The 14,629-nt window shown below is 42.5% G+C and overlaps 1 protein-coding gene across 1 annotated transcript in view; it reads left to right on the top strand.

Annotated features, from left to right (window-relative positions):
* Positions 1-14,629, top strand: part of LOC308280187 (beta-galactoside alpha-2,6-sialyltransferase 2-like) — a gene marked incomplete at both ends in the record, with an annotated part of 47,116 nt that overhangs the window by 26,888 nt on the left and 5,599 nt on the right. Inside the window, one exon of the mRNA XM_080720450.1 lies at positions 4,317-4,491. Coding sequence (XP_080576576.1) covers positions 4,317-4,491 — 175 coding nt within the window. The remainder of the gene's footprint in view (positions 1-4,316; positions 4,492-14,629) is intronic.

Here is a 14,629-nt window from a genome sequence, read left to right as displayed (position 1 = left end):
GCTCACAACTGTAAAGCTGAAGTTGAAGTTTGAACGAAATCTATAGCTCTAAAAATGTGGAAGTGCCAAAAAAAGGGGTAACTAAGTGTGCTTGCTAAAGCGAACCCACAATTAACTCATAAATAGCCTCGATCACTTCACACTACAGTAGGTGTGATTTTCTTATTTTGTATTTCCAGGCCAACTGCCTACTGCCTTATGCTGCCTTCTTACTGACTACCTACTGCCTTATGCTCCCTTATGATGGTGGAGGAAGTCTTAGTGGAAGCTCTAGGTTGTTGCGAGCCACCCTATGACAGTAGTGGCTGGATCAATGCAATGTAATCTAATCCACTGAAATTCCACGGCACACGTCTTAATATTCTGTCACGAACACCACTGAGATGAATCAATAGATCGATACACAAATCGCTCTCCGTCAGGTTTAATGTTTGCAAAGCTTGGCAAACGCCACTGTCGGTTGGATCGTACGCAGGGTGGAAACCCGGTATGTCCCGAAACCCTGTATGTCCCGAAACCACTATTTTTGAGGAAATGTTAAAGAAACGATCCAAAGTAGCTAACTATTAGGCAGTCATGCACTCCAGAAACACATACAAAGCTAGCCCTGACTGACCATAACAGGTCCGTAACTCAGAGTTTTCAAATGGAACTGAGTTGACAATGACAAGTAGGGTCCATTTGGTTCCATTTGTACATTATGGTGGTCCTTGCAAGTAAAACGTTTGAGAACCACTAGTACTAGTAGACTCCACTGTGCTATAACGTCATACTAAATCAGTGTCATACATATTCTGAAGAAAACCTGGAGACTTGACATTCAGTAATTGGGTTTTATGATCAAAATAAGAACCTTAGAATGTTGTGTAAAAAGAAAATCTGAAATCTGGACATATTGATTACCCCTGCTCTCAGGCAGTCAATGTACATACAGTATAGGCCTACAGAGTGAGACGTTAGAGATGCAGTCCTAGGAAGAATAATCAAAAATCACAGAAACCCACCCTAGACTAAGGCGCGCACACATACTTGCAATCAAATATAGCTACATCATCACAGAACTACACCGATATGCGGAATGCTCTGCCTCTTAGGGCTGTCATACTTATCACACAATCGTCTAATCACAATTATTTGAGATAATCAGTTGTTTTGCATGATTTTCCTAATCGTTTCCATGTGAAGAATGTTCACACATTTTGAAACGTGTTCACACATTTTGAAATGTGTGAACACACTATCTTTTCAAGATATAGTGGATGAAATGTGTGAATATGTCATTCATTCCTTCGTATATTTAGCTTATTTTTCATGTCTGCCCTAGCTGTGCAACTTCAAATCCAAACAGAAATGTAATTTGTATTCATACGTTCCAGTTTGTAGACGACGAAAATGCAAATAGATCTTTAAACTCCTTTCTGCAGAGGCAAACGGGGTATGTTATCAAGCACAGCACAAAATGAGCACTGCACATAGTAATTTCCCATTGCACTCGCTTTACCATTCACATACTGGAGCACAGCTGGCTCCACTTAAGCCGCTGATTCACAACGATCTTCCACGCAAATCGCGTCAAATGCAAGTTTTGTCCATTAGAAGGAGCAGAGGCATCAATAGATGGTTCCAAAAATAGGTCAGCGGGTTTGAACCCCCTCTCTGAGCCACCATGGTGTCCAGCAGCGTTGTAAGAGCAGGGGTCTTCAACAGGGGGCCGAGGACCCCTAGGGCAGGGCAGGGGTTTCCAAACTTTTTTTGTCTCAGGGCACCCCATAAATATTTGTTTAAATCCGAGGCACCCCTGCATTATAATTTTCACCCCCAGCACCTTATATTTATAGCATATCGTCATTGTCGGGTGGAAACCTTGTATGTCCAAAACCGTTCGTTTTGTATTCATCATCTATAAAAATGTACAAAACTAGTGAAAACAGCAGATCTTGTAGATCGGCTGTTAGAGGCGTCAATAGATGGTTCCAAAAATAGGTCAGCGGGTTTTGAACCCCCTCTCTGAGCCACCATGGTGTCCAGCAGCGTTGTAAGAGCAGGGGTCTTCAACAGGGGGCCTAGGACCCCTAGGGCAGGGCAGGGGTTCCCAAACTTTTTTGTCTCAGGGCACCCCATAAATATGTTTTAAATCCGAGGCACCCCTGCATTATAATTTTACCCACAGCACCTTATATTTATAGCATATCGTCATTGTCGGGTGGAAACCTTGTATGTCCAAAACCGTTCGTTTTGTATTCATCATCTATAAAAATGTACAAAACTAGTGAAAACAGCAGATCTACAAGCTGTGTGCTTGTAAATCGTCTGTTTTCACTCGTTTTGTGCGACAGTCTTGTATGATGAAGCAGGGCTTTGCTTTACCACATTTACACATTTGAAACTTGGAGATACAAGGTTTCTGCCCGACAGTGACGATATTCTAGTGATTATGTTGCGAGGAAAACATTGAGAATAGCCATTTTGGTTAGAACTGACTGAAAATAACCTTGAGTTTAAAATGATACTAAATATTTTTTCAAGTGTCCAAATAAATTCCAAATATTTTCAAATTATCTCGCAGCACCCCTGGACTGCCGTCACGGCACCCAAGGGTGCCCCGTAACCCACTTTGAAAACCCCTGCCCTAGGGGGTCCTCAGAGTTACTACAGGGGGGGCCACCAAATCTTATGATGTAACTTGGCAATCAATAAACACATCAGTTTCTTGATAATCTCTCTGACGGAATGTTGTGTCTTCCCTTTGTTACTGTTGGCGTTTCTTCTCACTAACAATGCAGCAGTCCCTGTCAAAGTTACTGCAATGTACAGTATTTGTCCTTGCATGCATGCTTTCAGGATACATATAACACTTTCCAGTTAAGTAGGTCAATAACAAAGTTGTCACCTTGAATATTCACATTCACATCTTTTATACATTAATTGTATAACTCGTGCACGTCACAGGTTTGTTGTACAAGCTCCCCACCGTCATCATTTCATCTCTGTCGGGTGGAAACCTCATACCGTATTATGTCCAAAAACTGGTACTTTACCATCAAAAGTAGCAGATCTACAAGCTCGAAACGAGTTACTTTGCGCCACGTTTCGAGCCCCCCCCCCCCCCCCCCCCAGCACCCCTACTTCCCGCGGTAATGCCTATAATGACATAATGGTGCTTGGTTAATAATAGCGGGGTGGAATGAGGCGGTTAAAAATAGCAGCGGATATAATATCACATTTAATAAGGTGAATGATTTAAAAGTAAACCAGGGCTGTGATTAAAAGACCATTTATTTTGTCTTGTGTCATATCTCAGCCACCGTTGCCACTATCCATGCCAAACTTTGCACACACACTCCTTGGCTGGCAAACCACAACCTCCACCCCTCCTTTCTCACATGCCTTCTAGTGCCACCATGAGGTTGCTGGCAAACCACAACCTCCATTTCTCACATGCCCCTCTTCTAGCGCCACCATGAGGTTGCCGACCTGACGGTCGCTTATCTCCCGATTAGGGAGTCTTACTGGTCTCCTAATATTCCCATCTCTTCTCCTTTGTGATTGACTGATTCATTTATTGAATACTTTTTTTACGGTAAGACACTATGAAGCTAAAAGGATGGAAAAAAAAGTTTCTGCCAGCGTCTTTCATTGATTTTACCTTATTTTTGAAGTCACGATGTGTAAACGCGCTGTTTGTAACATCCAACGATCATTTCTTCTTTCACACGGAAAAGAAAAATTGTAACCGGAACGATCGAAAACAATCGAAACGAAAAAGGTTTTTTGACGATCAACACAATATGGAAGTAGAAGCAGTTATTTTCATTTTTCGGAATTTGCTATCATTGGTCTGGACGGACAAGCGGATATTCGGATGACGTCATCTCCCGATGATGGATCATGGGAAAATGAGTCCCTGCATCACGACCGGGTGCAGGAGACCGTGGTCCGATATCAAACAATTATTATTATTATTATAATTCGTTCCCTTTCTTGACGTACCTTGCTCTTACTGTACTCTGTTCTTGTTTTATTTTTTATTTTCTTTATCTTTTTTCTTACTTCTCTGTAACTTTGTAAATAACCTTATACTGCTGTGCTGCCTCTGGGCAACTGATTTTCCCCCCTGGGATAATAAAGGTATCTATCTATCTCTCTATCTATCTATCTATCTATCTATCTATCTATCGACGCGTTATCGAGCCAATGGCGGCCAAGCTCTGGATATCAAACAACGCGTTTTAGCGTCAGCGGCGGCCAAAATCCCGTTGTTATTTGCTTAACCCTCCTCTCTCCTCTACCTGTGCTCTCCTCTCCCCGCCTCTCAGTGGTACGAGAACCCGGACTATGACCTCTTCACCCCGTACAGTGAGCGGCGGAGACGGCGACCGGACCAGCCCTTCTACATCCTCCACCCAGCGTTCATCTGGGACCTGTGGGACGTGATCCAGGCCAACACGCAGGAGAGCATCCAGCCCAACCCGCCGTCCTCTGGATTCATCGGTGGGTTCCTCATGTTACCATAGTCGGAGGCCTTAGGGACTTTTCGTGCTAATCAGTCTAAAAGCACCAAATTTTGCCCAGGGCTTGCTCTAATGATTTTGCTAGGGCGCCCGAGTCGGCGACCTTCGGGGTCGCCACAGCGGCCAAAACAAGTTGGGCTCCCATCGACTTTCTATACAGGAGGAAAATACCCAGTAAAACATTTTTTTCTTTCTGGGTATTTAAGTAGGATGTGAGGGTTCTAACTAGGTAGTCCCCCCAGGAATCCGCGATTCCGCGATCGCAGAATTTTTCGCGGAATTCGCGACCACCCGCGGATTTCTCGGCCGTTCGCGGACTTTTCTGACGTCCGCGGAATAGCGGTCGCGAGTGGCAGCAGAGCGGCGGGAGTAGTCATTACTACTATTATAAAACAATGTGTACATGGTCTGGCAAGTGGCCACTTCATACAGAGCCTGGGGAATAGCTTAGCTTCCTCCTGCTAGTTGCACTGACGCTGTATTGGTCCGGTCCCACATTCGTTCCTGACAGAAACTGTGTCCTGATCTATAGTTCCTCTCTGCCTCTATAATGGTCCTGGCAATAACAATGCTAATACAGAAGAGAATAAATAAATATTACACCCATACTAGGTAGTAGGTAGGCTATCCTCTAAAATGTGGTTACTATGGGCATTGGTTAATTTGCATGACAATATAGTCTTTGCAACAGAAAGTAATTATTAAAAACAATAACAATTAAATAAATAATAGATTTAATATTAGATTTTTATTCTCAAAAATGATTATTTGATTATTCTAACCACTAATTACAATTAATTGTAGCTATTTCATGAAGGGTTTTACTTGATTATTAGAACTATATCATTTTTAGCTTGATAACTGGTCATTTTAGGTTGTTTATTAATGTCCGCGGAATCAAGAATTGTTCACCACAGAATTCCGCAGAATCAGGATTGTTCTCCGCGGAATAAAGCATTTTTCTCCGCGGATTCCTGGGGGGACTAACTAGGGGTTTATCATGATGCGGAAGCCATTGCAAGCATTTGTTTTGCACAAAAAAAACATTCCTTGGGCTACAAATGGCCCCAGAAAACACCCACAAAACTGTGAAAAGTGATGACTCAAGAAAACACCCACAAAACTGTGAAAAGTGATGACTCATCACTTTTCTTCACTAAACCACCGTTTTCTGCGGCCATTTGTAGCCCAAGGAATGTTTTTTTGTGCAAAACAAATGCTTACAATGGATTCCGCATCATGAGAAACCCCTAGTTAGACCCCTCACGTCCTACTTAAATACCCAGAAAAAAATAAATCATTAGAGCATGCCCTGGGCTACATCTGTGCAAAATTTGGCGCTTTTAGACTGATTAGCACAAAATTACCATTCTGTGCAATTCAGGTATTGAGCAGACACTCTTTTTATTTATTTATTTATTTATTAGATGCACTTGTGAACAATAGCCATATAAGATAATGTATACACCATCCATTGGCCAATCATATGGTTCACTGCAGCTCAACAGTCAGTAAGTGTGAGGGTTGGTCAGGAGATGTCTATGAACTCTGCGTTTAAAGGCTTGAAGGCTAATTGTCTGTGATGGAGTCGACCATGCTCTGGTATGCTGTTCCACACCCGGACAGCAGTGAAGAGAAAAGATCTGTCCAGTGTGCGTGTATAGGAACCTGGGGGGGCTGAGAGCATGTTCTGGCATGGCTGTGCATCGGCGGGTGGTTCACTGTCTGACGCAAGGAGGAGGGAGCATATCCCTGAGGTCCCTTGGGCAGTGGGGGTTGTGCATTTTGTACAGGACCGTAGCGGCTTAATCCAGAGCGACTTACAGAATAGTAAGCAAGGTAAACAAACACAAGGTATATACATAAAATGCATAGAAATTGTCTTCAGGTAAACCAAGAAACCGTTATCAGTCTAAAGTAAACAGTATAATATCAAAGAAACGTATGATCTGTATACAGTGCTGTAAACTGTAAAGTAACAAAGTACATTTACTTTTGTTACTTGTATTGTATTGTACTTAAGTACACTTTTGAGGTATTTGTACTTTACATGAGTTTTTCCAATTTCCAATACTTTTACTTCTACTCCACTACATCTCGAATCCCAAATATTGTACGTTTACTCCACTAGATTTACTGGTTACTTGGCAGATATAAATAATACTATTATACAACATACATAAACCACTTTAGGCCTATTTTACAGTATACCTTGGCTATTTGAAAATAGCCGGTCTACGAGCTCGCAACGCGTCGCATCGTGTTGTCGGAGCTTGTAGATCTGCTATTTTCAAACATTTTGTACTTGGTACTTTAAGTACATTTTGATGCCAAAACGTTCATACTTTTACTCAAGTACATTTTGAATTCCGGACTTTTACTTGTAACAGAGTATTTCCTTATAGCAATATTAATACTTTTACTCAAGTAAAATATGCACATACTTTTTCCACCACTGTCAGTGTCTGTACATTAAAACAAACATAAAAACAATAGGATGACAGTTCAAAATTCTCCTCTCCTCTCCTCTCCCGTTAAAACAAACACATCCGGTGTGATCAAAGCCTAATGTATCAGATTAGCTGTCACCGATCGCCGCTTCCGCACTCAATTTGGTTGCGTGCATAAATCACACAAGGTTTCATTATTAAAACTATCAACAAATTACCTTGATTGTATCACTATACTTATGGGCCAGACGTCCCCATAAGAATATTAGAATTTGAGAAACAGACGTTGTGAGGAACATCTTTTATAAGAAATATAGAGGTGTGGTTTAGGGTTTTGGGGTTGGAATTATGCCGTGTGTGTGTGTGTGTGTGTGTGTGTGTGTGTGTGTGTGTGTGTGTGTGTGTGTGTGTGTGTGTGTGTGTGTGTGTGTGTGTGTGTGTGTGTGTGTGTGTGTGTGTGTGTGTGTGTGTGTGTGTGTGTGTGTGTGTGTGTGTGTGTGTGTGTGTGTGTGTGTGTGTGTGTGTGTGTGTGTGCAGATCAGTATAAGCCCTTTAACAAAACCGATCGATGACTCACTGTGCCTGGATGCCCTCTGAGGAGAGGAGTATTTGCGGTGTCATTCTGTGGGATTTAAAGATGCTCATTTAGAAGGCCAGTCACAAATATTGTGGTTGAAGACCCGGCGAAATGGCTTTTGCTATTAGCTTGTTTTATTTTGAAGTTCCGGTCTGAAACACGCGGTCTTCACCCAATCGGTAGGTCCCGTTCCCTTAGGATTTCAAATTCAAAAGCACCAATTTCAAATACTTTAACTACTACTCCACTACATCTCGCCTCGGATCCAAATATTGTACTTTTACGCCACTACATTCATTTGAAAACTTTAGTTACTAGTATACTAGTATTGTAAAACATACAAAAAACACTTCAGCCCTAGTTTAAACCATGGCTATTTGAAAATTGCCGATCTACAAGATCTACAGATCTGCTATTTTCAAACATTTTGTACTTTTACTTTTGGTACTTTAAGTACATTTTGAAGCCAACACTTTAATACTTTTAGTACTTTAAGTAGCCTACATTTCGAATTCCGGACTTTTACTTGTAAGGGCACGGTCACACCAAAGTATGGTTGCCAGCCGATCAGGGGATTCTGCCAATGCAATATAATGGCAGATTATTTTATGAAATCCGCAAATGGTAGATTTTGTTGTCATTTTAGCATAGGCCATTCAAAAAAAATAGCAAACGTACAAGATCACAACAAGCTTGTGCGTCTGCTATTTTTGAACATTTTTGTGAAACTTCTTGAAAGTGTGACAACTACTCATTTTAGGAGCCGTTTTGTGGAATCGGCCTCGGGTCTTAATGGGATAATTATATCCACCACCCATTTAGAAGGAAATGAGCCGGTGAGTCATCAGTAGCAGTAAAATAATTTCCTCGCCAGGCTGGAGGTTATCTGCCTAAATCAAATAATAAAAAAAAGTGAAAAGACTGTTGTGAATTTAAAATGTGAGCAAACTCTTTGTCATTAGTGGTGGAAAGTAACTATGTGCATTTACTGAAGTTACTGCACGTAAAGGACAAGGTTTCAACCACTTTCAACCTTATCTTCATTTAGTTGGTGCTCACTAATTAATGCTCATCATACTTATGATCACCATTTTTGTCTACCCCGTCTGTGTCTCAGAGTAGGACGGTCGGTAGTTCAGAAACCCGCCTACCTGTGACACCAACAATGGAGAATCCAAGCTAATAGAAACGTCAGGCTTTCTATTCCTGGAAAGTTAGCAGTTGTTCTCGCGTCAATAAAAATACATCTTGTCAACTCCGACAGATATTCCATTTTATGGAATCGCACCCGTGCGAAGGGTATTCACTTTGCACCCGTGCGAAGGGTACTCACTTTGCACCCGTGCGAAGGGTACTCACTTTGCACGGTATCTAACATGACACACGTGCATATCTCCTTGTATTATGGGCCGTTCTGTTCGTGACATCAGCTGTGGTGATGACGGTCTCTGCGTACTTTCTATGACGTTGGTCTCGTTCTACAGACATGGGGACACATAGGGACCTACACGCAAAGCCAGACGTAGGCGTGGTTAGCACTGCTGAAAAAGTAACAGGCTTAATGATGATGTCACTGGTAGGATGGTATCTGAAGTGTCCACAGCCTTCCTCTGAGACACATAACGAGTAAATTAAATGGTTTATCATGAGCATTACTGACTACCAATTGTATGAAGATGAAAATAAGTGAAGTGGTCCTTTAAGGACAATCATGTGGTACTTTTACTTTACTTTTTATTTTAAAGAAAGAAAGAAAAAGGTTTACAAGCGGTTCTCAACCTTTTCAAGCAACGACCCCAGACAAGCACTTAGAAGACCGCCTATCTTCTACATTTTTTTTGTTTTTGTAGCCTAAATTAACGCCCCCACTTGATCATTCTACAGGGTCACACAAGAGCATCAAAAGTAGCAGATCTGCAAGCGTGTTTCAAGCTTGTAGATCCGCTACTTTTGATGTGTATATATATATATACAGTATATTGAATAGCTCGAGTTTTGGAGATACAAGGTTTCCACCGGACAAGCGACGACGTTCTCAAAAATGAATGTGGGAGACATTGTGAGCCGACAATGAGAGGCTTCTTTTGTGCCGTGAAATGAGACAGACGGGGGACAGGCGAGGAGATGGTGCTACACTTTTTTGTACAGGAATGTCAATTTCTGTGATTGAAAAGCGTATCTTTCCATATCAGTGGTTCTCAATCTTTTAAAATCAAGGACCCCCAGAAATAAATGTATTTGGCCGGGGACCCCATCTCAATATATTTTGTTCCAGGGACCCCCAGAAGCAAAGATTTGAGAAGAAGCCTCATGCCATTAAAACCGGGAAAGCATCCATGTAATTTAAGATGTTTGTGTTTTTCATACAGGCCTGTTCTAGCACCACCATGAGGCCGATTTTTGCACAGTACATATTCGGACAGTAGCTCCTACAGATGTCCAAAAAATCACTCAAATCGGTAGACAGTATCTCTACAGTCATGTGATCAACATGAATCCGTTCGATGTTCCATATTGCATCATGATTGGCATCCAAAGTTTGGAGGATTGATCCGCCTTGAACAAAATACCTCAAATCATGAACACAGCGTGCAGTTTTGACGAAAAGACCCGCCCCCACCTGCCTCTGATTGGCCTACCAACTTCTGTTTCTGTGACGCACGTGGAATCGCTGCACGTCGAAGGTGATGCATAACCCCTCGGTCCCGTGATGCATATGCCCCAGAGTCTACCTTTCTATAGCTGCGTTTCCATAAAGTCTCTTAATGCGCATTAAGAGTTTTGCGAATACATCTTTTTATGGAAACACTTCAAAATTTGAATAAACTTTCATTATCCGCAAACACTTTTATCCGCTTGGAGGAGGTGGATGTTGAGGCTTTATCGAATAAACTAAATGCGCATTTGTGAATGGAAAAAAATGGTAAAAACAAGCGTTTTTCTACGGACCCTAACTAAAGACCGGATGATCACGGATATAATGTTATTTTTGCAGTGAAAAAAAGAAAGTATGTGGATCTTCAAAGTTTAGTAAAAACGCTCGAGATTGTTGGCAGTGGGATGATGTTTTAACTCTGGCAGTAAAAGAGTTAAATTGTCACAGTTTGGTTTCCCGGTTTTAACAGGATAATGTATTCACTAAAACCTTTCCTCCACTTTTTCAATCTCACGTGGCTTCTTCTAGACCTGCCATTGTAGGAGTGCATGAAGGCAATTATCGTTGGAAGTGAGAAAATCCCCCCTCCCACCCCCCTCCCCAAATGCGGTGATGATCGGGGGTCATTGTGATCGAGTCCATTACCGTGTCGGATTGTCAGCGCTGATAATTGGATTTTCTTTTTCTCTTACATTTCTTTTGTCCAATTACACACTGGATCCTAACATCATATGAAATATTTAAACATCGCTGACATGCCCAGTACTACAAATATAAGTCCGCTGTGGGAAATGGAAATGTCACATTTAAATTTAAATGAGAGAAACTTTTGTTCCATTAATGTACAACTACATGAACCTGCTGCAGACTCTTTTTGTGTAAAGTTTGTTACTGTATCTCCATTGTGCAAGTTGAAGACCATGCATATCATTTAGCTCTTGGGGAGAAACCTCGTAATCTAATCTATGGTTCACCGTAATCTAAAATAATACAGAATTATCCAAAAATATTCCAATACTTTCAAGATCACAAAAAAGTCCAATAATAGCAGGCTCACAGCGTGTGATGCACAGGAGGTTGTATGTCTGATATTTCTGAATAGCCAACATATGAAATATGTGGTCAAAGTGATTGTGATGATAATTTGCACATAAATAATCAAAGGACTGCAATGGAAATAAGCTGCTGGCTTTGTGTGTGTGTGTGTGTGTGTGTGTGTGTGTGTGTGTGTGTGTGTGTGTGTGTGTGTGTGTGTGTGTGTGTGTGTGTGTGTGTGTGTGTGTGTGTGTGTGTGTGTGTGTGTGTGTGTGTGTGTGTGTGTGTGTGTGTGTGTGTGTGTGTGTGTGTGTCTAGCTATACTTATGGGGACTAAACGCATGTTCACACAGTCACCTGCAGGGGACCTCTGACAGTGTGGGGGGTGTGTGTGTGCATTTTACATCCGTTTATTACCAACTACTGTAGTCCTTGCCCGTTCCAACATATGTGCTCGGAATTATGTGCAGTTTGGGTTATGGGGTGTGTGCACAGTGTATGAGGGAATGTATAGGAGTCTCAGAAGTAATGTTGGAGAACCCAGGCGTATCAGTGATGTCAGTCATCTCTAAATGTGGGCACTGTTTAGTATCAGTGACGTCGGGTGTATCAGACATACAGTACAGTACATCGGACAGACAGGCATTCAGCCATTTATTAATTCATGGGTTGCATTTGTAGTCCTACACCGTCCATGTTGAGGAGCAACAGGTGTTTCAATTGTTTAACTGGCATAGAACTAATGTTCTACGCCAATCAGAACACCTGTGTTGGTCCTCAACATGGCCGCTGTAGCACTACAAATGCAAAAAGAAATCTTCATTTTGAAACTTGTTTCAACCATTCAAGAACTTCCCGTCCCCTCAGGCTACGTGAACCACTGGATTCTCACTCCACTGCAGCTGTGTGCAGCAGAATGGCTAAGTAGCCTAGCTGTCACTCACACTGCCCAAGGGAGAGAGAGAGGGCCAGTGTGAGGCATGTTTGTAACTAGATTGCTAATTTCAAACCTCACGTTTTCAGATATAACATATATATTTTAGAGTGCCGATCTAAGTTTGAAACGAGGAAAACGCTGTCTGGACGTCATCTTGAACGAGGTCCACAACGGATTAGCCCTGTAATTAAAATCAGGTGTGTTTGGAGGAACGTGCAGCTATGGGAATCACACGGGTGAATTAAATCAAGACTCGTATTTATTCATGTACATCCTACTGTACATGTCATCAAGCATGTACGTTTGCAGGAAGCAATTCAAATTCACCTTTGATATAATAAGTATAAGTCCCATTTAGCCCATTTAGACATAGAGACCGCTTCTAAAAACACCTTCTAAATCCTGACCAGAGTTTTCTGAAAAACAGTTACCGGTACCTTTCATGAAAAAATCCCCCCCCACCATTCCATGGCTCACTGGAGTGGATTTTTCAGTTAATACCCGTTTAAAGGACCATGATAAAGACTTTTACGTTTAGTAAAAAACATGTCACAAGACCTTTAAAATTTGGAGATAAGAGGTATTGTCCCGACAGAGAATATATATACAGCATAGCAACAGCTAATAAGACAGAGGTGTTCCTATCCGGATTGAAAGGTACAACAACGTATACAGGTTCCAGGTCTAAATTGGTTTATTGTGCAGAGACCTCTTGTTTCAGTAGACATAGTACATACAGTACGTGGGGCATACATGCATTGGGAGTCATGGCTTGCCCATAACCATGGTGGCCATGATGATACATATGGCTTCAATTAACAGCAGCAGCCAATGCCTTATCTGTATAGGGCATAGCATAGCCCTAATTTCTGGTTCCATCATTCCAGACATGGACGTGCAGAGAATATTGAAAATATCGACCTCCAAGCTCACAGCGCGTTGCGCTGCGACGCGTTGTGAGCTTTGAGGTCGGCTATTTTCGGTTTAAACTAGGCATAATCAAGTGAATACTGGAGATGTGGCGTATGGCATTAACACAGAGAGGGCAACTCTTTCAACATAAGATGCTGCATTCAAGTTCAGGAGAGTTTGGACAAAGCAATTCTCTTGAATGCTGCCTTCAGGTATGGCATGGAAAGAGGGCATTTGCATTTCTTTCACCATAGTAAAAACTGCATTCATGGTCTGGAGAGGGCACTTTTTACAGATGGATAAAAGGGCAGGGGCTCAAGCCCCCTTTGATGTCTATGTGTACACGTGCCTGGTTCCAGACCCCATTCATTTTTACCATCGAGATTTCCAAAAATATTTATATCAAAGAATCGAGCCATCCAGGATCCTGGTGAATCATGACCATAAACCCTTTTTATGGTCATGGCCTTCGTTTTTTCACAGAATCGGATATTCTATGGTCATGATTCACCATCATTCACGTTCGGCTCAAAAATAAAAGCCTGGGCTAATCTGTTGAGTGTTGACATTTCATGCTATGCATAGGAAGTGGGAATCCCCCAACCAAGGGGCAGGGGGCGTCGCTCTCTGAGCTGTGTGCTATGGGGAGTGGGGGCGGGCACACAGATCGTAGCACACAGCTCGTGAACCAATAGGGAGCCGGCATTGGATTCCAGCGCTAAATTGTATCCGCCCCTCTAGTCCTCAGAAAGGGACTGGCTCTAGGGGGCACGGTGGTGCAGTCGGTAGCGCTGTCGCCTCACAGCTCACATCGGTCCTGGGTTCGATTCCCGCCGGGGGACGCTGGGAGCGCTGGGGGCATCATCCTCCGCATCATCAGCGCCCACACCCTAGGTGTGGCGAAAGGGCCTTTCTGTGTGGAGTTTGCATGTTCTCCCCATGTCTCCTAGGGTAGGTACCCTCACAAAAACATGCAGTAATCCTGATCTCTATAATGCCTCCCCTGGCCATCTGGGGCGCCTGATGGAGGGGAAAGGAACTGGAATAACTTCCACACGCTATGTCCAACCGTGGAAGCTCCCCCGTCAGGTGATACGAAGCGGCCTGCGCACTCCTCATGCACATTAGCTCAGTTCGGGGTCCTCCCCAGGTTGGCAGAGGGAGAGCAGCGCTCAGGATTACAGCTTAGGCAATTGGCACTGGGTGAGAAGTGGGTTATAAAATCGTGGGATAAAAATGTAGGATCCTGGATGGCTTGATTCTAGGCTAAAAATAACAATAACAATACAAATATTTTTGGAAATCTCTATGGGGAAAATTAATGGGGTCTGGAATGATGGAATCAGAAAATGGCTGCCGCTGCTATGCCCTATAACCATGGTGGCGGTGACACATGGCTTCAATGAGCAGCAGCAGCCAATGCCTTAACTGTAATATATCTATGTATATACATATATAATATCTACGGCAAAGACATAACAGACCAGCGATGGACGAACGAACCATATGCTTTGAACACCTCGCAATGCAAACAACATTCTTCCACGAACA

Source organism: Nannobrachium achirus (genome assembly GCF_963921795.1).
Source record: "Nannobrachium achirus genome assembly, chromosome: 24".
Lineage (NCBI taxonomy): Eukaryota > Metazoa > Chordata > Actinopteri > Myctophiformes > Myctophidae > Nannobrachium > Nannobrachium achirus.
This window is presented reverse-complemented; position numbering and strand designations above follow the sequence as displayed.